General features: G+C 42.5%; 1 protein-coding gene across 3 annotated transcripts; it reads right to left on the bottom strand.

Moving 5' to 3' along the window:
- LOC132769061 (uncharacterized WD repeat-containing protein alr3466-like) lies at positions 1 to 23,322 on the bottom strand. 3 transcript variants are annotated; one of them, XM_060765665.2, is made up of 17 exons: positions 23,064 to 23,322; positions 22,154 to 22,332; positions 20,489 to 20,694; positions 19,627 to 19,764; positions 18,214 to 18,397; positions 13,830 to 13,920; positions 11,978 to 12,076; positions 11,669 to 11,759; positions 10,440 to 10,646; positions 8,963 to 9,071; positions 6,279 to 6,375; positions 5,138 to 5,232; positions 3,920 to 4,044; positions 3,246 to 3,429; positions 2,747 to 2,859; positions 2,572 to 2,665; positions 1 to 362 (listed from the first exon to the last, which is right to left on the bottom strand). In XM_060765665.2, the coding sequence occupies exons 1-17, from the start codon at positions 23,251 to 23,253 to the stop codon at positions 300 to 302; spliced, it is 2,265 nt and encodes a 754-aa protein (XP_060621648.2). In that variant the 5' UTR covers positions 23,254 to 23,322; the 3' UTR covers positions 1 to 299. The 3 variants fall into 3 exon arrangements, with proteins under 3 accessions (XP_060621648.2, XP_060621645.2, XP_060621649.2); XM_060765662.2 differs by having other exon boundaries at positions 2,572 to 2,859; XM_060765666.2 differs by lacking the exons at positions 1 to 362; positions 2,572 to 2,665 and having other exon boundaries at positions 2,739 to 2,912.
- Between the last annotated feature and the right edge of the window lie 3,548 nt (positions 23,323 to 26,870).

Genomic DNA, 26,870 nt, shown 5'->3' on the forward strand with positions numbered 1-26,870 from the left:
AGATAGATAGATAGATAGATGGGCAATATGTGGAAGAACAGAAGGAAGAAAGATAGGCAAAAGGGACATTGATTTATGGGAAGGGCAAGAATAATTACAACATAGAGCCTCACCCTTGGCTGGAAACCCTGCCCAGATATTTCCTTGTTTCTGAGTATCTCACAGGTACAGCTACTCATGGGTTTGCAGGCTTTCTTGTGCAGTCAACAGGTGTGTAAATGCATATTTTCACTTATGTTGATGCAGAGAATCCCCGACTTCAGAGACTAGGTAGTGTTATAGCAGAACTGGGCCTCAGGCTATGCCTCTGGGTGATAGGCCTTCCAGATGCATGCTGTACCATCCAGGGAGACTGACACATACTGGAGGGAAGCAAAGAGTAGAATAGGTCATGGGATGGTAGCCATAACAATCCCTGCCCAGAACTTTCATTGGGGACAGTTAAGGTTAATTGACTATGCAAGGTCCTCATAAAAAGTTACTGGTGGAGGCTTCTAGTTGTATTCCAATACAGTAATACCTTCATGCTCTGGAACTTTAGTCTCTCATCTAGCTGCGAGCCAGAAGGGAATAAGAGGCGCCAGGCTGAATTGCACTGTACTATCAGTACAAGTCATGTTTTAAGATCACTCCAAGATATCTCATGCTACATCAAATCTTCATGATGGGTAGGCTTCTCCAAAGCGTATACAGATTTACACTAAGCAGTGAACTAGTAACCTGTTTTATAAGGGACATTTTCCTTCATGTAGGAAATCAGACCAGTCTATGGTCTGATCAGACACAAGGGGGCAGCATGATTCAAGGCCTTCTTTTCCCAGGCGAGGTGCTCTGGTTCTTGCACTATGTTTCTGGCAATGCTGGGCACCCAGGCAAACCAAATAAGAGCGCCGTAATCCTTAGCAGCACTGAGAAGGAATGGCTAATTGCCACTCTGCTCAGGATACTGTTGGTATGTGATGTTTTGATGTCTTTATCTGGGAAGGCACCGGAGGCTAATAAGAACAAAACTGTTCAGTGCCAACTCTTGACTTCTTGGCTGAACATTTTAAAGCCCAGAGAGACTTTGGCATTCTTAGTACTGTAATTTAATATTTACTCTTGAAGATGTTGTGATTTTCTGTCAACATCTTTAGCTGCTTGATCAGGACATCTAAATATACTCTACATCAGTGAAGACATCACAGATTGAAGGGATTTTTATATTTCTAGTGCATATTAATTGTGATAGGGTAATTTGAGTTTGACTGTGATTTTTTTAAAATGTATATTATTTATTTTGTGTTCTAAGTATCCAAGTTTGGGCAGTAATTTGACTTTCCATGCTTTTGGGATTTCCTGTTCATTTTGGAATTCATCTTGTTGACAACTGTTGTTAGGGAACCAAACAGATTCTAAGAAAAAAGAAAATCACTTCTTCAGTCCACCACATTTCTATGCAAACGGAGGTGGATGTTTTCTGTCACATGGAAAAATTACTAACAAGAACAACTGAAGGCATAGCTAATAGAGGTGTTCACATTTTTTTGTTTTTTTCTCTAAATAATAATTTTATGTTACAATTTGGTGTTTCTTGAATTTAGGACACAGTCTTATAGTGAAAGAGCCTAGGGCATGTAAGAAATCGTATCACTGTACCATGTTAGTACTCGAATGAGGGGACTGCTAATGAATATCGTTGCTGTAATCTACATTTCAGAGGAAGAAACTGCAAAATCACCTATCAGGATTCTTTGCCTTAAAATGCTATGACATGAATGGGGTCACTATAAGCTGACAGCCAACTTAAAGGCAGGTAGGCACATGTACGACACACATACACTCTAAGGTAAAGGTAAAGATTTTCCCCTGACATAAGTCCAGTCGTGTTTGACTCTGGGGGTTGGTGCTCATCTCCATTTCTAGAGCCGGTGTTGTCTGTAGACACCTCCAAGGTCGTGGGACTAGCATGATTGCATGGAGTGGTTACCCTCCCACTAGAGTGGTACCTATTGATTTGCATGTTTTCAAACTGCTAGGTTGGCAGAAGCTGGGGCTAACAGTGGGAGCTCATGCCGCTCCTTGGATGAACCTGCAACCTTTTGGTCTGCAAGTTCAGCATCTCAGTGGTTTAACCCACTGTGCCACTGGGGATTCTACTGTACACACACTCTACTCTGGCACAATGCAAGTCATGCCACTGCCACAAAACTGCTTGGATAGACCAGTAATGAAGATGCATGAATGTATCAGTACTGTACTTCTATTTACAATGTGATCCGTTTATGGGATGCCTAATTACTGTGTGAGTGACAAGAATGCCAATGTAGTGCAGGAAGAATAGTCCTGTCCTGGTTCCACTCTGCTCAGTACGGTGAACATAAGAAGCCTAAGAGTCACATTGTAACACCATGCGCTTGTGACTCTAAATATGCTATACACTGTAACACTATGCACTTGTGATTCTAAATATGATATAACAAAATGTTGGGCACAGTTCGATCATGCATCAACAACATATACCCATTTCTGTGTGCTGATTCAACCATGGCCTGGAACCAGAAGTGAGAAAATCTCAGTTATTACTGATACCTGCTTCATTTCTGGTACATGGATGAGACTCTTGATGGAGTCTTGATGCCCTGTGTAAGTCTGCACTTGCACTCCAGAGCATGGGTCATAAACTCTGTAAGGAGAAAAAGAGGTAGCAAAAAAATATTCAAGATGGGCTGCCCTTTCATCCCTTCCCATATGATCCCATTCAAACCTAATTGTGTCATGCACTCCAGCAACAATGCAGCCATTGGCCTGGTCAATGCAAAGGCAAGTGATTCCCCTGGGGGCTGTTAGGTCTTGTGTACAGCATTCACCATCTTCACTCTGTGTGTGTGAACCATATAAGTAGCTTCAGACCTCACAACCTCCGAGGATGCCTGCCATAGATACAGGTGAAACGTCAAGAGAGAATGCTTCTAGAACACGGCCATATAGCCCAAAAAAACCACAACAATAAATTAGCTTCTGCCAAGAACTGCATTCCACTAGCAAGGTTTCTCCCGTGCCCAACCACATCCATTGTTCAAACATTATAATACACAGCAAAGCAATTTGATAACTGCATCCCTTCCAACCTTTATTTCCTTACAATTCTGAAACAGAATGGTTTACTACATTCTAGGAATTCTTCCCTCATATTATTTATTTGTCAACTATACCCCATGATGGATGATCAGCTAGATGAAGTCACCAGCTGATTTTGCACTTACCCAGATTCGAATGGAGCCATCTTCAGACCCACAGACCCACTTGTCCTTGAGAGGATGCCAGACCAAGGCTACAACAGCGGCTTTGAGCCCACTGAGCTCAGTCAGGAGTAGCAGGTCAGTGCAAAGAGGGTTGAATGCACAAATGAAAACTCGGCCGGTGCTACAAGAGAAAGCAAATTCCCTCCTGCCAGGACCAGGAGGGTCTGAGCTGAGGATGTAGGGATGACAAAACCTTTGGAAAAAATCAACATTTCTGAACCCAAACCCAGTAATGGAGTCCCTGTAGGATAGAGGTTTTCTTGGAAGGATTTGTTCAGAGAGATTGCTTTTTCCATCCTCAGAGAGTGTGCCTTGTCCAAAGTTACACAGTGGGTTTTCATGGCTGAGATTCAAACTATGCTGTCCTGCTATAGAACTAAGATACCAAACCACACTGCCTTTTGGGGAAAGTAATAGTATCAGTAACACAACGGTAAGTGGTTGAACTAGATGACTCATCAAAACCCTCCTACTCTTATTATTATTATTATTATTATTATTATTTCCGTCACTTTTACCCCGCCCTTCTCACCCCCAAGGGGGGGCTCATTCCACAGCTGCCCTATAATTTATTTAAATTATCAAAACATAATAAAATATAATGGCTCCCATGACAGACAAATAGACTAACCCACCTTTTGGGGGAATAGGCCACATCTAAGATGGCCTCATAATTCCCAGGCAGACTGGAGAAGTCATTTAGCAAGGAGTGGTTTCGTAAGTCCCAAAGACACAGTCTTCCATCCCATCCTCCAGTGAGCTATAACAAAATGCAGCAAGGTGAGCTCCTACTTCACTAAACTCTGCTCTTTCCACCCCATTCATAGACATATTGCCCACTCACAAGAGGTCTTCCTGTAACTGTGGCCTTCCTCCAATCCATACTTCTTGACGCTCAGGGAATATATTGTATATTATCTTCAGGTAACCACATGTCCTGCTTTACAAAGGACAGTGCCCTAGATGAAGGGCTGACCAAATTGGGTTTACTTTAAAGATTCAAAACCCCATATGTAGGGAGAGCAGCAGCAGGTGAAAAGCTGCCCATCAGCAGTGAGCACCTGGCCTTCATATTGAGCAGACACATACCAGTCTTTCTCATCTCTGTGTCCAGTATTGTAACAAACCTACAACAAACCATTGTAATTCTGGTTTAATTATACTAATTCATTGCAAATTTAACTCTATCTGTATCTCTGTAGTGAATGCAAATCCAGGTTGAGTATCCCTTATCCAAAATACTTGGGAATAAAAAGGTTTTGGATTCTAGATTTTTTTCAGGTTCTGGAATAGCTGTATTTGTGCACGCGCACGCATATGTGTGTGTATGTGTGTGTGTATACACACACATACACACATCTTGGAGATGGGATCCATATCAAGACACTAAATTCATTTATGCGCTATACAAACATAACCTGATGGTAAATTTATACACAATATTTTAAATAATTTTGTGCATGAACAACGTTTTTTAAATATCTTGAACCATTAGAAAGCAAAGGTGTCACGATCTCAGTTATATGGACTCATATGGATAATTTTAGATTTTGTATTTAATAAAGGGATGCCCAAGCTGTATTATACAATTTATTTATTTACTTCCCATATTTATACCCTGCCCTTCTCAACCCTTAGGGGACTCAGGGTAGCCTTACAACAGGCACAATTTGATATCACCACATATCAGTCTGAAAATAAACAAATACAATTAAAATCCAAACAATCAAAAAGATAAATTATTATAACCAGAAATACAAACTATACTAATGTATGCCCCCTTTCCCATAATACATTTATCCTTCTGTAGGGGTACCTTATATGGTTTTCCCCAAATTATGATTTTCACTTACCAAATAGGGGAAGTGGATGTCAGTGTAATCACCTGCCAAGGTGAGTGCTGTCACCATGCCTGTGTGCCCACAAAGTACCATTCTGCAAGTGAACCCTGTTAGAGGCAACACTGGCATGAGAGACAGTAGCAGGGCAAAGAAAGAAAATGGGCAGATTTTTTTAAAACAACAAGGAGACTCCCAGAGGATGAGGCCAAAATTATTTAATCCCAATAGAGCAGGTCTAGGGAGTAGACATCATGGCCACTGGAAAAAAGACTATGGGAGTTATTTATCACCTTTAGTCCAAATACTTTGGAAAGCAAAAGGATCTTCATCCCTATTGTGCTAAAATATTTCACTCTCTTCAATTGAGAAGTGGTGCAAAAGCACCAGGACTAAAGGGAAAAACAGGGAAGAATGGAATTTCAAAGGTGCATGTGAATGAATACTTAATAGTTACAGAATCAAAACATTTAATGGGAGTGCTGACATAAGGTGGATTGAAGAGAATTTGTTTTGCACCTCATGTACTATTGAGATTTTTTATTCAATGTTTGAGATATGACTATAAAGAGGAAGAGTAGCAGCAGCAATTGTTAATTTCAAAAAATCACTTTCAATTTATGGCAATCATATAAGTAGAGACTTCCAAGATATTCTACCATCACCAGCCCTGCTCAAGTCCTGCAGACTCAGGGCATGGCTTCTTTAACTGAGCCCATTCACTTGTGTTGTGGTCTTCCTTTTTTTTCTATTGATTTCCATTTATCAAACATTATAGTCTTTTCTTATGAGTCATGTAATTTCATGATATGTCCAAGGTATTATAGCCCCAGTTTAGAAATTTTGGCTTCTATGGATAGAGCATTCTTGGACCAATTCATTTATCTTCTTGGCAGTCTCTGATATCCATAGAAGTCTCTTAGAGCACACACTTAAAAAAATCCTTGAATTTTCTTCACTGTCCAATTTTCACAACCACACATATAAATAGATCCCATTGCTAACTTTGAAAATATAACTTTCCAAACCCTAGTCCATTTAAGTAGGTCTGAAGAAAAATACATTTGAAATGTGATAGACCATTTTATGTTTATTTCTGTGCACCTTTCTAATGTTCCTCCTATGGTCCTATCCCATCCCAAACCAGTGTCTTCACCTGCTATACAAGAGGGTGAATGTTCTTGAGCCTCCTCATCTTGGGTGTAGGTTGAAGCCAGTGTTCTAGCATCCTTATCCAGCTCAGATAGACATTGCTACAGCACAAGAGAAAAATATCACAAGCCAACAAAATAAAACTTTTTGTAACAATCAGAAATGAGAGTAGCACAAGTGAAAGCATTTTTATGCTGATTTTAGATTTGTCTTTATTCCCATCACATCAACTTTTTAAAATATGATGAATGGTACATTAAAACAGACTTTTGTAAAGTCTGAACATTTCACATCATATTCGTGTAATATAAGCCAAGAAGTATTTTTCATCAGTTACAATTTTAGGTCTTCTGATAGAGTTCTTTGTGCTGAATTCAGATCTGTGCTTATTTTTTCCTCTATTATGTGTAATTTTTTTGCACGATGAGGCTAATCAAATAATACATTTACACACTGATATCAATTAAATTCTCTTGATATCAGTGCATAAATGCATTAATTATTCAATTGGCTTCATTGCACAAACTACATATGATAGAGAAAAAATAAACACAGATCTGAATTCAGCACAAAAAACTCTAGAAGAATGACCTGAAATTATATCTGATGAAAAATACTTGTTGGCTTGTGTGTTCAACAATTAAGGAAACTGCTCGAATCTCCTTCTACAACAAGCCCTTCATTTACGAGCAACCGTGTTTCTATGACATGTCTCGTATTCCACCAGAATATCTTGCAATGGAATTCCTATCATCTCCTCTAGCTCGGTCATCCTGGTTGAGTAAAATGTTTATTTATAGAATCATAGAATCAAAGAGTTGGAAGAGACCTCATGGGCCATCCAGTCCAACCCCCTGCCAAGAAGCAGGAATATTGCATTCAGATCACCCCTGACAGATGGCCATCCAGCCTCTGTTTAAAAGTTTCCAAAGAAGGAGCCTCCACCACACTCCGGGGCAGAGAGTTCCACTGCTGAACGGCTCTCACAGCCAGGAAGTTCTTCCTCATGTTCAGGTGGAATCTTCTCTCTTGTAGTTTGAAGCCATTGTTCTGCGTCCTAGTTTCCAGGGAAGCAGAAAACAAGCTTGCTCCATCCTCCCTGTGGCTTCCTCTCACATATTTATACATGGCTAAACACTCAAAACTATTTACCTGTTTGCCTCTCGACCAAAGATTTGTGGGAAGTGTAATTTAGTACAGAAGCCAAAGTTCTGAAAACGAAGACTTGCTAAGGTATGCAGAAAGAGTACATTTGGAAGAGGTTAAAACCATCAGTCTAGTTTCAAGATACTATATGCCAGAACTTTAGCATCTGACTACTAATACACAGAGACTGAAATATTTCATTGTTACAGATCCTAGATGATATGGTGATATAAATCTCCACTGTTCACACTGGTTGGGGAATTCTGAGGGTTATAGTTATTTTTCTTCCACATGTTTATTAAGCATGAAAATTTCTATATCTGGACATTTTCCTAAGATGTTGCCCCCTTTTCTAAAAAAAAAACCAACAAAAAACGTATTGTCGATGGCTTTCATGGCTGGAATCACTGGGTTGTTGTAGGTTTTTCGGGCTATATGGCTATGCTCTAGAAGCATTCTCTCCTGACGTTTCGCCACCTTGGACATTCCACAGATATATAAACCCAATTTTCCTAGTTCCAACAGACCTCACAACCTCTGAGGATGCTTGCTATATATGCAGGTGAAACATCAGGAGAGAATGCTTCTAAAACATGGCCATATAGCCCGAAAAACCTACAACAACCCAACAACAAAAACAAACAAACAAACAAACAAAAAAACACCCCCTCCCCCCCGCAAAAAACCAAAAAAACCCAAAACCAAATCACTATTGCCAGAGGAGTAGAGACACAAGTTGGGTATTACTAATGAAAAAATTTTTGGCCTATTTTTTCAGATTTAGAACTATTTATATTTGCACATATTTGCATAATGAGATATCTTAGAAATGGAACTCAAGTCTAAACACAAATTAATTTATCTTTCATATATACTTTATTCACATAACCTGAAGTTAATTTTATAAATAATATAAATCTATTTTTTAAAATGTAGGCATGACACAAAGGTTTGTGTATACTGAAAGCAAAGATGTCACTATCTCAGCCACCCATGTGGAGAATTTCTTGTCGCCAAGCCTGTGCCTTGAGTTGATAATCAGTCCTACGATATTCTGCTTGCCACAACATAGTTTAAGGGTCTGCGCTTACTACCTCATCACATGAGTCTTTTTTGCACTTCTCTGTGCTGCCAGCATGTTGCCAGAATGGAGTCCCCTAAGGTCCATTAAATGACACAGGGCTACTTACGGTGGCGCTCCATTGGGCTCCATGCCGGCAGCGCCAAGAAGTGGAGCCCAAAGGAGTCCGGTGTAGGGAGGAAGCCGGAGACAGCATGGAAACATCTTGGGATGTGATCCCATGACCACCAATGGAAAGTGTAAACCTTACACTGCCCCACGATTTCCCCCACTGTTCCCTGTCTTATGAACCACAATGTGATGAGGTCATTACTTTATTGCTATTTTTTCAAATGGACATGTAGTTGATTTTAAGTAACTTAACTTCCTGCAGAATAACTCTAAAGCCCTGCCTTCTTTAGACAATAAAATTAAGAGGGTCAGATGATGGGAAGGAAACTGAGATAGGGGTTTGTTCTCACCTGGACATGGAGATCAGCATATGGAGTTAACCTCTCAAACTCCCAGAGATAAATGTTCCCATTTGTTGCTGACATTACCAGAATATCCAGTTGATCAACAAACAGGGCCCTGTCAAAAAATTATAGCAAGAGCTTTACATCCATACTTGAATCTTGAGTTCCTTCCTTCACATACGCATGTGTGCGCACACACAAACACACTCATGCTTCCCTACTTTCTTCTAGATAGCCAACTAAGGCCCCTTCTACACAGCCATATAAAATCTAGATTATCTGCTTTGAACTGGATTATATGACAGTGTAAACTCATATCCATTTTAAAGAAGATAATCTGGATTCTATGACAGTGTAGAAGGGCCCTTAAAGGGGTGGAGTCATCCTAGTAAACAGATTTCTCAGGAACAGAGGAATCTGCTTTATAATCACAGGTTGGAATGCTTACTTTTTGCACTGTAATTCCCAGAATCCCCATGCCAGTTTAAAGTGTGGAGGTCCTAGATTATTCAGGGGCAAACTTTGGCCCTCCAGGTGTTTTGGACTTCAACTTCCAGAAATCCTAGCCAGCTTACTGGCTGTTCGGAATTGTGGGAGTTGAAGTCCAAAACACCTGAAGGGCCAAAGTGTGCACATGCCTGTCCTAAATTATATGGTGCTTGGACTGTGTTGGCCGAAGTTAGATGGTAGTTCAGAGAAGTGAGCTTTGGTCTAAATCACCTTATACAGCTTAGTACACGTGCCAGTATTGTGCTCTGGTTACTGTACATTGATTTATGTGACATGTGCTTGGGGAAAGCAGCCACAGGGAGCACCAACCCTGAGAGTTTGACCCTCTAGGTCTCTGGTTCTCAATCTGTGCTTCTTGGGCTCTGTGTGCACTTTCGGGGGTGGGGGGGTGGGGGGCTCTGCGACCACTCCAGGAAAATAAAATAAATAAAAATAATCAAATAGTTTTAAAATACAATTTTATTTCATGGCAACTGCACAACTGTTTAGATATTTCTTTACTTTGCATTTCTATAGACCTGCTTCCTCTCCCTATAAAACTACTCCTAAGCACAATTAATTTATAAGACATTGGGTACACCTAAGGGGTTCCATCAAAGGAACTGATTCTAAAAAGGGCTCTGCACGTCAAAAAGGTTGGGAACCACTGCTCTAGGTAATCTCTACTTCACTCCCCCCCCCCCCCAAAGCCCCAGGCTGTATGACCAATGAAGAGAGACTGTGGCTGGATCTATTTTGCCAAATAATGCAGTTTGAACTGCAATATGGTGAATGTAGAAGCATATAATGCAGACTAAATGCATTAAACTGGATTATATGAGTCTAGAGCCATATAATCCAGTTCAATGCAGTTAATCTGCATTTTGAAACTGCATTATATGGCACTGTAAATCCAGTCTGTGGTTCTCCAAAGGGATCTCTGATGAGGATTTTTTTTTGGATGTAGGGTCCCCACTGCTCCCACAGATCATACCTTGTGAAGCCTATGATCTCTCTTTGTGTGCTTTTGGCTGTGCTTCGGGCTCTAGTGTAGCTACTCTGGTGATCACGAGGGCCCTTTCTCCATTTCTGAGGAGAGTTTGGACGAGTTTGGAGCTCCTTCCTGCAACCTTTATCCCTCTCCTGGGGCCCGGGCCCTTGTCGCTCCAGCTGGGCTTCACTGAGGCGGAAGGACTCCTTGCTGAAGGAAAGAGACACACAGGGTGACATGAGATGTACATCTGTAGGTGTAAACAACACACTTGTAACCACGGTCAGGTGTTCTACTCTGAAAGGAGGTCACTATTATGATCAAAAGAAGTGTAGTAGGTTTGATCAATCATCTCATAGTTCTGGTAGCTGACAGCAGTCTTCTGGCTGGACTATGATTAAATTCTTGTAATCAACAGCATTCTTCAGCCTAGGCAGAGCCTGGAAAAGCCAGTGGCCATGTTGATTTGCAGATTTGGAGAATGGTAATCCAAAATTTATTTATTTATGCCTATCCCACTTTTCCACAGAATTAGCACTGAAGGTGACTAACAAGATACAGTTGGTTCTTCATGTTCGTGGGTTTGACTTTTGCAAATTTGATTATTCATGGATTTGATTAATATATTCCCTCTAGGAATCTCTAGGTCAGTGGTTCTCAACTTGGGGTCCCCAGATGTTTTTGGCCTTCAACTCCCAGAAATCCTAACAGCTGATAAACTGGCTGGGATTTCTGGGAGTTGTAGGCCAAAAACATCTGGGGACCTCAGGTTGAGAACCACTGCTCTAGGTCCTCTCGTGCACTGGAGAAACCAGAGATAACGGTTTTCTAGGCATTTGTAGGTCTTCCAGTAGAATAAAATGACATAAAGTCATGCTGGAGAACCTAGAGATCTCTAGAGTTGAAATAAATAGTATTTATAATTCATGGTTTTTCCATAGACGTAACCACAGATAATATGGAAGGCCTACTGTAAATAAAAACATAAAAACAATTGCAAATAAAATCTTCATACAGTATTATTAAAAACACAGTTAAAGAAGTTACAGTATCAAGACACAATTGAGCTTAAATAGTTTAAAGAGACTTAATTTTCTAAAAAGATGACGATGAACCAAAATAGTAACCTTTCCAAGCCTTTTCCTCTGCTTACTAGTATTTCTAATACTGGGGACTTAGTTGGAACTGAGAATGGCAGATTTTATCTGAGTTGCACAGAAAATGATTCTTACCTGTAAATAAAGGGAGATATGTAGCTCCTTTCCCATTTTTGCATTGATCCACTGATGTCACCACTGAAGAGCAAAATAGGTTCCTTCTTAGCTAATGGGAGAATATTCAGAAGGTCAACTGAAACATCACTGGACTTTGAGAAGCCAAACCAAGGAATAATTGCTAGTCAAATAAAGCAAAGATCACCCCCACCCCACTCCAAACTACTATCTGGTTTGGCCCAGATAGATAAGGCTCACCTTGTGAATCTTATTGGTACTGATCTGTTGAAGCTGATGTCAAGTAGGAAACAGAGCTTGAGCACTTACCATATGCTAAACATTCAAGTGGATGTTTGGAGGCCAGCACTGTCATGCAGCCCAATTCACTATAGCGCCAGACTAGTATTTGCTGTGGCTTTGCTGTGCCTGGAATGAGGAAAACTTCTGCTTATTCTGTCTGAAACCAACAGACTGTTTGTTGTTTGTTTGTTTCTTAAAATGCTTTAGATTGTTCTATAAACTCTTGCCACATCCCTGGCTTTGCCATATTTTCAAGGGGGATGAATGCCCAAGCTACAAAGTGTGATATTAAAAAGGAGACAACAGCTCTATTCCTGCTTGTACAAATCAGTATGTACCCATGAATATGAGACAGCAATGGGACACAGAAATGAAATGTAAGAAAGGTTCAACACCATATTCCTACATGTTCACATGCTAACTCAGGTAGCTTGGCTCCGGCTTCTGAAATTATCCTCTTTTCTCCATTTTCACTTGTGCTCTGATGACAAATCAATCGATCAATTAAATTAACAAACAGCATTACACTTGTATCCCTTTTCCTCCAAGCATTTCATACTATGGCCATTGTTGTGATGGGGTAATTTATATTTCTCACTGGTTTCTCAGGGAGGTATCTAAGGGCCCTTCCACACAGCCCATATATCCCAGATTATCAAGGAAGGATATCCCTCATTATCTGAGTGTGGACTCAGATAAACCAGTTCAAAGCAGATATTGTGGGATATTCTGCCTTGATATTCTGGGATATAGGGCTTTGAGGAAGGGCCCTTAGAGACCCTTCTCAGCACCAGTGGAAAAGTAACAACAAATGGCAGTGGCAATAAACAGTAGCGTGTTTGTATGTTCTGTTTATAGGCACCTTGTGCCGTGTGTAAGCCGCCCAGAGTCCCTTCGTGGAGATAGTGGTAGTATAAAAGAATAAAGTTATTATTATTAGCAGGCAGGGCCCTCCCACACAGCCATATAGCCCAGAATATCAAGGCAGAAAATCCCACATTATCTGCTTTGAGCTGGGTTATCGGAGTCCACACTGCTGTATATTCCAGTTCAAAGCAGATAATGTGGGATTTGATTCAGCTGTGTAGAAGGGGCCTCAGTCCCAGCCATACTCTCAACTCAAACTCCACTTCCAGAGAAGACAGCCACCCAGTATGTATCTTTGACTAGTAGTCTCTTCTTTTCCCAGCACCTGGCTCTGTGGAACTTTTGCTGTCACATTATTTTGGGAAGGGTAATCTGAGAGACAAACTTTGTCTTTTGGACAGATGATTTCTTGAGGTATCCCTTTCCAGATTTCCTCCTAGAGAGCCAGGCACTGAAGAAAGGAGAAGTAATAAATACAGATGGCCTGAACCCAGTGATCTGTTATGCAATTGCTCCTGTTTGGCAAGAACCAAGTAGGATCCTAAACATAGTTTTGTTTTCCTCTATTATCCACATGATACCTTATGAATCAAGTTACACTGGAAGATAATGACTGTCCTACAAAAGGAGCCAGCAAACTTGAGAGCTGAGCGGAGACTTGAACCTAGGTCTGTGCAGTCTGAAACCACCCCTTTAATCCAGATATGGAGAACCTTCTATCCTCCAGGACTTAATTAACAGCCACTGCCATTATTCTTCAGTGACCACCATACTGGCCAGGGCTGATGGAGACTGAAGTCCAAAGAGACACAGCTTCCCTTATGTTGCTCTAACAAATGTGTCACATTGTACTTGTTTCTTCGTCTAAGTGTATTTTTCTCCAAAATGCTTGAAAGGACTTGATCTACAAATAAGAAAGGGTGGTGAATCCAAAAACCTGGCACAGATCATTGGGAGGCCAGGGGAGATCTTACATTGCAGTTGAGGAAGGCGGCTTTATTAGAGTGCTCACCAATCACATGCCTCGAATCTGGCAGGCTGAAAAGCTGTTGGAGAAGGGGGCCATCCTTCTTCTGCTGGAATGTGGATATGAACTGTGAAACCTGAATTTAGCACAAAGGAATATAGTACAGATGGCCATTTAATAATAATTTCGCCTTATTCCTTTCCCAGCATGCAGAATTAGAGACAAGTGCCATGTCATTTCCCCTGGGAGTTGGAGAAAGATCAAACATTAACTTATGATGGAGCTGTGGAAAGCTGTTGTTTGAATGAATAGTTTACATAACAGCAGGGAGGAAATTGCAGAAAATTCAGTTTCTGGTGCTGGGATGATTAAGAGTTATAAAGAAATGTCAACTCTGAAACTATTTTGGAGAAATTTGAAGATCCAGGAATACATTACTAGTGGCATTAGAAGCCTTTGAAGAATCTATTCAAGCGAAATGGCAAATGAAAAATCAGCTATTCAGCATGCCCCCAGAAAGGAGGATACAACCGCTCCGGAAAATACTTGAGAAGAGACATCATTTAATCTTAATTGTATCTGCCACCTGACATTTGAGAAAGGCTTCGTAGTATTTTTTCCAATGTAAAATAGCTGTGTATCATCCTTATGTTAGCTATGCCATAACATAATGATCAGAAAAGATGGGTTTGAGCTGCCACAAAAGCCACTGGTTACAAGAAAATGCTTCATCTAAAAGCAATCTCTGCACCCCAGGTCATTTTAAAGACGTCATTTAAGTAATGAATAAGAAAGATTTTCCTACAATCAGGCTAGCTGACTAAAGATAGAGTCATCCTAGCAAAAAGTTAGAACTCATAGGAACAGAGGAATTTGCCTTAGTTGGAACGCTTCCTTTTTACCAGCATCCTCATGCCAGCACGACTGGTGGCCATATAGGTTATGAGATTCTGGGAGTTGAAATTTAGCTTTGAGTTGAAGAGTTGAAATCGAGTTCTGGTACTTCAGGTCAAGCATATTATTTGACCATCTAGCCTAGTGGTTCCCAATCTTTAATTGAACAGGGACCACTTAACCAGGAACCACTTGGTCAGAGATCACTTGACCAGGGACTACTTGACCAGGGAACACTCTCCAACATTAGTATCAAAAGGGTTATGAATCAGTTTTTTGGTCAACTATAGATTTGGTTTGGTTATTTAGGGTGCTGATTCAGAAAATTGCATTGGACATACCACATCAGCTCTAGGTTCTGATACGGAACATATGCCATCCAGCAGTCGCCATCTGCTTACCCACAGAAAACCATATTTAATTATCTAAAGATGATGTGGTAGTAATAATATTTCATGGGAAGTCAGCCTCTCCCCTCCCGACATCCCTGTTGCCTCAGCACTATAAGAAGGTTTTGCGAGACCAATTGCTCTTGTTGTCGTGTAGTTTCGAGGCAACAGTGTAGTAATGGTGAAGCCGTGGACAATATTTTCATTCTTGCTGACCACTGGTGGTCCACGTACCACAGGTTGGGAACCACTGATCTAGCCCAATATTGTCTGCTCTAACTGACAGCAGTTATCTGGCTTCACAGACAGAAGTCTTTCTAATAATGTGTTACATTAACTTTTTTAACCTGGTGATGTTGGGGATTGAGAGAGGCAGGGTACTGTAGTATTGGACTATGGCTCTCGAAACTAGAGTTCGAAGCCATGCAAACTAAGTGACTGACTTTTGACAAGTCACACTTTCTCAGCCTCAGAGGAAGGCAAAGATAAACTCCTGAATAAATCCCCAAATGATGGGTTTATTGTAGAGCCACCCTAAGTCAAAAAATACTTGAAAGCACACAACAACAACAACTGGGGATTGATCCTAGGGTCATCTATATTCAAAAGATGTCTCTTTCATGGAACTTGGGTCATACTCCTCCCCTCCCCTGAATAAGCCACTGATTCCTCTTCACTTGCCATGGCCTCCCATTTGCTGTACTGGAAGGCCCCATACTTGGAGAGACTGTTTCCCTGTGACGCGGGACACATAGAGACAACAGAACATGTGCTTCTTCAGTGCCTGTTCTATAGAGATATTTGATCCCATCTCATTATGCCATGGCTATGCAAACAATTTTACATCTTCCTGTTGCTTTCAGGTGCTAACTTGGCTATAACTTATAATGTTGCCAAGTTGTGCACAACAGTGACTAAAATCCAGGAGTCAATGACTAATAGCACAAGCTAGTACAAGTCAGGATGTCATACTAGCAGAAAATTGGGATTACAGTCTTTTAATTATACTATGGATGTTGCTCCCTCCTCTGTTTGACTGAACTTCCCCTCCCTGTGCCACATAAGCACCCCTATTCCCTCTCTTCGTATTCCCTTCCCTTTAATTCCATAAATTGTGTTGGGTTTTAACATAATCCTGTACATGGCTTTTAGCTTAGATTCTTAAGTTAATTATCCTAATGTCCTAATGATGATACACTTATTTTAAGGTTTTAAATCTCTCAACCCCTTCAATCTGATATGCTTGTAGGGGACTATGTCCCTCTTCTCTCAAACTGGTCATTGACCATAATAAAGTGAACTTGATTCATAGAATCCTAGAGTTGGAAGAGACCTCATGGGTCATCCAGTCCAACCCCCTGCCAAGAAGCAAGAAAATTGCATTCAAAGCACCCCCAACAGATGTCCATCAGCCTCTGTTTAAAAGCTTCCATAGAAGGAGCCACCACCTCACTTTGGGGTAAAGAGTTCCACTGCTGAACAGTTCTCACAGTCAGAAAGTTCCTCCTAAGTTTCAAGTGGAATCTTCTTCCCTGTAGTTTGAAGCCATTGCTTCATGTCCTAGTTTCCAGGGCAGCAGAAAACAAGCTTGCTCCCTCCTTCCTATTACTTCCCCTCACATATTTATGCATGGCTATCATGTCTCCTCTCAGTCTTCTCTTCTGCAGGCTAAACATGCCCAGCTCTTTAAGCCGCTTCTCATAGGGCTTGTTCTCCAGACCCTTGATCATTTTATTTGCCCTCCTCTGGACACATTCCAGCTTGTCAATACCTCCTTTCAATTGTGGTGCCCAGAATTGGACACAGTATTCCAGATGTGGTCTAACTAAGACAGAATGGAGGGGTAGCATGACTTCCCTGGATTCCCCATGCATCATTGGCAGGCATACAATAATAGGCTGAAGCAGGCAGAGTAGCAGAGACTCAAAGGTTTCATTCTAGAGGTCTGTAAATGTATCTCAGGCAAACAGGCTGCTGACACATACAGCAGGCTGAAGTGATTAAGCAATGCTGGAACAATATGTTTTGGGCTGCTGTGGGGCAGTGGGTGGAGGGAACTGCGAGCTTGAATGTTACCCAGGCATCTCTTTGAAGTGGTACAGGCCCATGGAAAGCTTTATCATTTAAGCCCGCCTAATGATTAAATAAAGCAAGAAAAGAATTCTGCTCATGAATGCTCTCAGCAAAATGTTTGGGAGTCTTTTGCCGACGTAACCAAGCAACTCTTGTTCCTCATTATGGTTACGATTTTGCTCAAAAAACAAGCTGGAAATGCACAATATAAACTCAGTGTATGTGTGAGAGAGAAATAGAAAGAAAGTCTCCAAACAAGTGTGGAAAACAATTAGTGAAGGCAGTGGTGTGCAGAGAAAAATCAACTGGGTGATCACTTTGATCGCTACTCACAAAAAGGGGAATGGAAGGAAAACAGAGCATGTCTCTTTGCAATGAGGTACAGAGAGGTACAGAGACCAATCTCGATAAAATAGTGAAGAGTAGAGACATCACACTGGCAACGAAGATCCACATAGTTAAAGCAATGGTATTCCCTGTAGTAACCTATGGATTCGAGAGCTGGATCATAAGGAAGGCTGAGTGAAGGAAGATAGACGCTTTTGAGCTGTGGTGTTGAAGGAAAATTCTGAGAGTGCCTTGGACTGCGAGAAGATCCAACCAGTCCATCCTCCAGGAAATAAAGCCCGACTGCTCACTGGAGGGAAGGATATTAGAGGCAAAGATAAAGTACATGAGAAGACAGGAAAGCTTGGAGAAGACAATGATGCTGGGGAAAATGGGTGGAAAAGGGAAGAGGGGCCGACCAAGGGGAAAGGTGGATGGATGGTATTCTTGAAGTGACTGGCTCAACCTTGAAGGAGCTGGGGGTGGCGAGTCAGAAATGACTGAATAAATAAACAACAAAATTGAGAGAGCGGAGGAGGGGCTACATATGTATGTATGTATGCATAAGTATATCTGGGGTATGTGTGTTCCTTTCCTGACAATAAAATCCGATAGTGCAAAGTCATCTTTCACTCTTTTTTTCTTTCACTAGTTGACAGGATTGCAAAACCCATGTGTTGCCAGTAGAGGGCAGAGAGATAACAAGGTGGTGTTGGAACAGGGAAATGTCTGATTGAGTCACTCACTATTTCCCCAGACTGAGGTTCATAGAGGGTAGGCTGGGATGTGCCGCTGGCAATCCAGACGATGCCAACCGATGCCACGTAACACAGTCCAGTAATGTTGCCAGTGAAGGGACCAAGGCGCTGCATCAGCTGCCCATCTTGGGACCAGATGCCAACAGTCTGGTCAAAAGAACCTGAGAGCACTCTGCAGAGGAGAAAACACACAGAACAGCATAATGGAGTTTGGGGGAATCCTTTTTTAGTTCCCAGAATTACTTCAATAAACACGCCAGCTGCGGGATTTTTGGAAGGGAAGACCAAGGAAATACATTTTCCAAGCTTTGGCCCCATCTGTTTCTGCATCAATTATCATCATTTCATTAACCTCTCCCTATGCCTAACCTTTCAACACTGCTCCCTCCACTTAAACCATCACTGACAGCTTCCCCTTCCTCTCTGTGCTAAATACCATCTTTGCAGGAGATGCTAGATCTATATATTTGCTACAGCCCACTTTCTACAAAACAATCCAATAAAAGAAAACAGGAACCTCCATTGGCCCTCCACTTCCCCATCATTGTGCCAGTTCTTCAGGAAGGGAAGGAAATTGTGGCTGGTGCAGAAGATGAGGGGAAGAGGGGGGGAAAGACAAAGAATATATCAAACATAAAACTAGTAGCAAAGGAGGAAGGAAAGCAGAAACACACAAACCCACAGCCAGATTAGCCCCATGGGGGAAGGGGGGGGGCAGGTTTTTTTGATAGGAGATACTTCTCGTTCTAATTAATCAAAGTCTGTAAAAGAAGTCATGGGTAATGTGGCTCTCCAGACAATGTTGAGCTGGGCTCTCATGAAAACCTCACCACTGGTTAGAATAGACAGGAGCTGAGTTCAATAATATCCAGATAATCCATGTGTTCTCATCCTGCTATATAAAAGGGACTAGGAATCTATCCATTGCACACCATATAACCAGTGATGGTAGCTCACACAATAATAATAATAATAATAATAATAATAATAATAATAATAACAACAACTTTATTTTTGTATCCCGCCACTATCTCACTAAAGGGACTTGGGGTAACAGTACAACTACAGTACAAATGCAACCTTCATTTTACCAACACTTGCCGATGTGTAATTAGCTGTTATTTTCTAGTATTTTGGAGAATGACAGCTAATTTTAGCAAAGGTAGTTCACAGGTGATATGAGAAAAGGGCACTTTCAAGGTTGTTAACAATTCCAGATTCCACACATATCCTGGTCTATTTCAGATGGAGAATGTACATTCTTCTTAACATTATTGGAGTGCACCTTCATGATGATCCTTTATGATTACGTCTGCCCCCAAGGCTGATGGGAGACACAACCCAACAACATCAGCACCCAGGTCTATTTCCCCCATCCCTTATCCCATCCCAAGCTTTTACCTGGTGGTTTCCTGGTGACGTACCAGGAGCAGATGTGTGATAGCGGCATTATGGGCACTCCGGATGCAGTGCTTGGCCGTCAGGACTTTCCTACCCAGAGTCTGATAGGTGTCAAAAATCAATAGCTTACCATCATATCTGGAAAGGAACATGGAAAATTAGTCTTCTACTGAAGGTGGAGATGGATTCCCAAGGTTTATCCAAACTTCCCAGCAGTGGGTCACGAGAGAGGTTTTATTGCACAGGAGAAAAGTGGCCTCCCTTCAAGTCTTAGAAAGATGTCATGATGGTAGGAAAAGCCCCTTTTTTATCTGGAAGAGGCATTTGCTTTTAACATGCTGTGGCAAATGGATATTTTAATGGGGAATGTTGTGCTTTATTTTATTATGCTTTAAACTTGTTTTTTAGCTTCTGCTTTAAAAACAGAACTGAGGTTTAATTGTGTCTTAACTTTGGGTAGGTCATACACTCTCAACCCCAGAAAACCCATGATACTGCCTTAGGGCTGCCATGATTTGGAAATAACTTAAAAGGCATACAACAACAATACATTAATAGTTTTTTTAGATGAACTATATTTTAAAATGGCTGTAAGCCATCTTGAATTCCATGCTAAGAGAAAGGTAAGATAATAAATACATAGTTAAATAAATAAATATATCACATTTTATTGTTGTTTACATCACCTTCTTACAGATCACACTGTTCCCTTCAAGGGCTGTTCAGTGATGCTCTGTGTGACATAAAGGATGCAGGACAGCAATATTTTGCATAAGGGCCAAAGGCACAGTTTGCATCTATCCCTTTGACAGTCACCATTATTGGTAGCAGAAATGGTCTCCTCCCCCATTTTCCAGCTTACCCTGCTGTGTATATCTGGTTGTCTAGGCAGGAGATGCAGGACACAATGTCTGTGTGCGTTTGTTCAGAATAGCCCTGGGCCATGTGAACCACATGCCCAGATTCTCTCCTTTCATCCAAGGGGAAAGCCACAAGGCGCCCCTTGCTGCCACAAAGCAGGAGATGCCGAGCCAGGCTAATGGCCAAGGTGAAGATGGGGTAGCCTAGCTGGACAGAGAGATGAGAAAGGTTGAGATCAAGCACATGAAGAGTCTACACAAAAGAAAGATTGTAGGGACTAGGAAAGATAATAAATGCTCCCCTCACATTTGTGATTTTACATTGATTATTCCTAGATTTGATTAAAATGTTTTTTCTAGGAATCTGTAGGTCCTCTAGTCTGATTCTATAATCAACTTATTCCAGTCATGCTGGAGACATAGGGTGGATCCAGACAGCCCTTTATCCCAAAAGCATCCGCGTTTTAAAAAACCTTCCTGGGTGGGTTGTCCACACGTGCACTTTCTGGGGTAGGTTGTCCACATGTTATCTCGAGTTCAGCCCGAGAGAACCTGTGGAGCCCTTTCCCCCCTCCCTCCAAGCCCCCAAACCCTTTAGAAAAAAATTTAAAAACTTTCCAGCCTGCAGTATTCCCACTGAGCAGTTCTCCTGGCACATAAAAAATGACATGCCAGGAGAGTAGGGGAGGGGAGCGATTTTCCTCCCCCACCCCTCCCGCTGACCTGCCGTGTCATTTGTACATGCCAGGAGAGCTGCTTGGAGGGAATACTGCAGGTTGGTAAGTTTTTAAAACTTTTCTAAAGGGTCTGGGGGCTTGGGATGGATATTATTTAGCCCAGTAAACTGTGGGAATGGTGTCTGGACTGTGGTCCAGATACTGGAAATAGTGCATTTATCCTGTGCCTTCCAAAAAGGCGTGGATAAATTCGCTACAAACCAGGATTTTCCTGATTTGTAGCAAATTAATGTGGGACTGCCCAGAACATTGTCTGAACAGCCCCCTTTTTATTGCAGAAGTTTCCACAATAAAGGGGCTGTTTGGATGGGCCCTAAGTGATTTCTAGGGAAAACACCTATTTAGGAACATGTAGATCCTCCAATACAATACTATGATCCATTTCTAGCAGATATAGAGTTGTGCTTGTAGACCTTGAGATTCCTAGAGGGATATTCTGTCAGGTAAGAAAAAAAGCAATTTTTAAATTAGTGGTTTTTCCACTTTCATGGGAATCTTGTGCCTCTAACCTTTGTGAATTTGGAGGGCTGGCTGTATTGGCACAGTACCTTCCATCTATTGCCCAGCAAGAATGCCTGGGGTGGGGTGGGGTGGTGGGGGGTTAATAATTCTCTGAAGCTGGGAAGCAGAGCACAAAGTGGAGTCCTGTCTTGAAGAATAAGCATCTCACCAACAACCTCGGAGGCCCAAAATTATATTTACAAGGAATATTGGCAGATACAAGTTTTTAATTATGTTGGCCACCCTGTGTCAGTGGCAAAGAGGACTGAGTAGATCTCTGTCTAAGGAGATATCCCAATGCCCTAGGGAAGACCTAAAGTGCCAGAGCTGGGCACAATATCTCTACAGGATGTGATTAATTTTATGCAGATGCATAAAAAAGCATCATGTATCACTGTTACTGCTGTCAGCATGAGGTGGGATTCTTACCAGAATACGGTCAAGCACAGTGCCTCCTGCAGCCCATACAAGCACAGAGCTGTCATTGGAAGCAGAGAAGAGCAGGCGAGCCGGTACCCAGGACAGGAAGTGGGTGACCCAGCCAGAATGCTCTTTGGTGCGCAGAGCCATGCGCCCGCTCTCCATGTCCCACCACTTGATCACTCCATCTGTCAGAGCAAGAAGAGCAACACACTGAATTAAGGGAAGTGCTCATTTTAGGAAATACCCCGGATTCGTTGCTTTTCACATTTTCAGAGAGAAGCCCAAGGAAAACACTGTCAAATTTTGGCTGAGGGTCCTGTGATACTCCCCCAGCATTTCTTGATGAGACAGAGGGTATCCAATGATATGATATGTTGAAGCTATACCTTAATGTGTCCTCCCTGTTCCACAACCAAGGAGAAGGTAGGATGCTGCTGCGAGGCTGGAAATATCATCCTGCCACTGCTCAGCTGTGGATAACTTCAAAGTCTCATTATATTCATTCATTTTAAAAGCAGAATTTTCAGGCTCTGCTCAAATATGCTTTCAGAGGAAGTACTTGGACCTGGAACTATGTACTGAAAATATGGACATGAATACTGGTATACATCATATTAGGAAATGCTGGGCTCCAGATGTTGTTGACTGGTACCCTCAATTAGCCCTAACCAAAACAGCCACTGCTAAGATGTGATGAGAGTTGCAGTCCACATGTTCCCCATCCCAGGTGTACGTGGGGAATTGGTATTTTGGACTGTGATTGTTCTGAGGACAGAAATGGTGGATTACACTATGAAGATGAAGTTATTCAAGATCTGCACAGCTGTATGAAACAGAGGTGGAAGTAGAATAGAATATGACGGCTATAATGCTTAGGATAAAGACAGAAAAATGTGTCTCTCTAGCTAAGACTCACCTGCAAAACCAGTGAGGCACTCCCGTCGAGCCGTATGATAGCCCAGAGCTGTGATGGGACTGCGGTGGCATTCCTTTATACGCAGATGCTCTTGCATCGCCATCCTTGTGGTCTGAAGAGAATGGAGAGGGGGAAAGAGGACAAAGTGACTCTTCTGGAAAGTCTCCAGGTTTGTCTTTCTCAGAACCATTATAACTAACAATCACATTGTCTTCACACGTGGAGCTTTTCAGAACATAATGTGAACAGGCTGCAAATAATCATGTTATATTTAGACACCTGCAGTCTGGATGCTGGCATGGTAATCACCCAGCAGTCATGTTTCATACTGCTCCTCCGCAAATTGTATTGTGTGGGATTTATTCCAGTGTTGCTCAAATTCATGGTCACAAAACCAGTGCCAATGTGCGAGCCCTTGGCTTTTGGTCTAGAGACAGATTCCAGGAAAGAAATATTGGAAACCAATGAACGCAAACATGGTATCAGTCTCTTGGCTATTAGGAAAAATGCTGGTCCCCCAAATCAGCCTGCATGAGAAGCCCTGATCTCTTCAACCTGCTAAACATTTCTGGAATCCATTGCCTGATAAACTCATTATACTCAAGTTCACAACATCAGTGCTTCTCAAGATATTTGTTATGAGGGAAAGCAGGGTTTTTTCCCTATGTCCCATGGACCATTATGTTCGTATCAATTTGCTACAACCCTGCCTGCCTGCCTTCCTTTCTAGGGTACTCACCATAGGCTAGGCTAGCAGCTAACATTTTGCAAACTGGCACCGGTCCAGACTGGAGGAACTTAGATGAAAAGCTCAGAAATCCCTTCTTTCTTAAGAGGAAGCAGGGTAAATGTGGGGTGTGGCAAAGTGGGTTTCCTCAACCACAGACCTGGACTACATTGTAAAGCAAAGGACACCAAATGGATCCTATGGGTCAGTCCATAATAAAAGTGAAAATACATATGAATGTGTGTGGTGGGGTGCCCACTTCCACAAACAGCTTTAACCACAGTGCTGAGGAGCCACCCAAAGCCCTCCCTCCAATGACATTTCAGGTTATAGTGAGCACTATGAACATGTAGCCCAACCACTGCCAATGTTTTTCCCCAAACACAATACCACCCACCACCCAAGGAATGCTTTCATTCAGGGACAATTTCATCCTAGATTTTAGGTGTTTCCATCACCACAGACATCCCAGTGTTTCTTACTCTCTCAATTGGTGTGGAATTTGCATGATCCCACCCACTGCCTCTCCCTAATAATAATAGTAATAATAATAATAATAATAATAATAATAAACTTTATTTAAATCCCACCACCATCTCCCCAAGGGATTCGGAGCAGCTTACATGAGGCCAAGCCCAACAATACACCAATAAAACAAAAACAATAAGCAAAAAACAATACAATTAATATAACTCACTTATAAACATGCTTTTCAATTCTGTCTGCACAACAAACAGAGCAGAACTAATCAGCAACTAAACATACTGGAGGAGTTCAGGGGATTGACTCCACATGATGGAAGTTGTAGTTCACCCTGCATCAAGTCAGAGTACTGTGATCCTCACTGACAATGGATCTGGACCACATTTGGCACACAGAACCCCCATGACCAAAGAAAAATACTGTAGAGGTTTGGGGGGAATTCATCAAGATTACAGTTGTTGTAAGTACTGGGATTTATAGTTCACCTGCAAAGAAAGAGCACTCTGCACCCCACCGATGATGGACCTGGACCTAATTTGGCACACAGAACCCCCATGGCCACCTGAACGTACTGGAGGGATTTGATGGGACTGATCCACCATGGTGGGAGTTGTAATTTATCCTGCAGCTGGAGAGCATACTGAACTCCATCAATGATGCATTCAAAGCAGGTATGGGCAAACCCTGATGTGATCCCCTGGGGCTCTTTTCTCAGGCACTCCTCTCTCTCACCATCCTATGCTTTCTTCCTTCTCTCTTTCCTTCCTCCTTTCCTCCCTCCCCTGCTTCTTTCTCCTTCCATCCATCCGCCCTTTTGTCCTTCCTTCCTTCTCTCTTTCCTTTCTTCCTCCTTCCCTTTCACCCTTCCTTCCCTTTTTGTTTTTCTTTCCTTCTCTCTTTCCTTCCTCCTTTCCTCCCTCCTCTGCTTCTTTCTCCTTCCATCCATCCACCCTTTTGTCCTTCCTTCCTTCTCTCTTTCCTTTCTTCCTCCTTCCCTTCCACCCTTCCTTCCCTTTTTGTCTTTCTTTCCTTCTCTCTTTCCTTCCTCCTCTCCCTCTTTCTCCTTCCATCTTTCCCTTCCACCCTTTTGTCTTTCTTCCTTCCTTCACTCTTTCCTCCCCCCTCTCCTTCCCTTCCTTTCTTCCGTCCCTTCCACCCTTTCATCCTTCCCTCCCTTTTGTCTTTCCCTTCTTCTCTCTTTCCTTTATTCGTCTCTTCTTTTCTTCCAGCTTTCTCTTCCTCCCTTTCTTCTTTCCTTCTCTTTTTCCTTTCTTCCTCCTTCCCTTCCTTCCATTCTTCCCTTCCACCCTTTTTTCTCTTTTGTCTTTCCTTCCCTCCCTCTTCTCTCCCTTCTTCCATCTCACCCTCTTTCTCCTTCCATCCTTCCTTCCATCACTGGTCAGCCAGTCCTCCTACCAGGGAGTGCTAGCATGCAGCCAATTGGTTAGAAAGTTTGCCCGTGCCTGATCTAGAGCAAACTTGCCAACATGACAAATTTTAAGTATTGATGGGATTTCAATTGACCTGGCATGATGTGAGTTGTAATACACCCACAACCTTATGCATTTTGTAAAATTAAAAAAATGACTGGGTTGCTGTAAGTTTTTCGGTCTGTATGGCCATGTCCCAGAAGCATTCTCACCTGACGTTTCGCCTGCATCTAAGGCAGGCATCCTCAGAGGATGCTTGCCATAGATGCAGGGGAAACGTCAGGAGTGAATGCTTCTGGGACATGGCCATACAGACCGAAAAACTTACAGCAACCAAGTGATTCCGGCCATGAAAGTCTTCGACAACACACACACACACATACACAAAATTGTCTTCTTCTAATAATCGAGGAACGCCAGGTCCCTACGCTAGTTTTTTTTCCGTGTCAGGAGCGACTTGAGAAACTGCAAGTCGCTTCTGGTGCGAGAATTGGCCGTCTGCAAGGATGTTGCCCAGGGGACGCCCGGATGTTTTGATGTTGTACCATCCTTGTGGGAGACTTTTCTCATGTCCCCGCATGGGGAGGTGGAGCTGACAGAGGGAGCTCAGCCGTGCTCTCCCCGGATTCGAACCTGCAACCTATCGGTCTTTAGTCCTGCCGGCACAAGGGTTTAACCCATTGCACCACCGGGAGCTCGTCCCAAGCTAGCTAAAAATAAAATAAAATATTAGAAGATAACTCTTGTCTTGTCTGGCAAAGTTACAACATCTGACAGAGGCTCTTCCTTGGCCAAGTGGAAACAGAAGCGTGCGTCCTCCTCAAAGTGTGGACGACCTTTCGGAGCCAAACCTACGCGCGCACCCGCTTTGCAGCCTCAAGGAAGGCAACCTCGCCCGGCGCCTCTGAAAGGCACCCGCCCCCCCCCCCTTTCCCGTCCCGCTTTCCCGTCCCGCTTTCCCTCCCTGCCTTCGCAGCCGCCGCCGTTCCTCGAAGCCTGCTTCCCATGCGCTTCCCGGCCCCGCCGCCCACGCCCGCCGCCCTCCCCGCCTTTCCTCAAACTTGCCCAAAAGTTCAGAAGAAGTTGCTGCGGAGGCTCCGGCTGCGCCGCCGGGGAGGCCAAGCCGGGCTCCTCGTTTACTTCCTGCGCCTCCTGTCGCCATGGAAA

This window comes from Anolis sagrei, chromosome 2 (genome assembly GCF_037176765.1).
Source record: "Anolis sagrei isolate rAnoSag1 chromosome 2, rAnoSag1.mat, whole genome shotgun sequence".
Classification (NCBI taxonomy): domain Eukaryota; kingdom Metazoa; phylum Chordata; class Lepidosauria; order Squamata; family Dactyloidae; genus Anolis; species Anolis sagrei.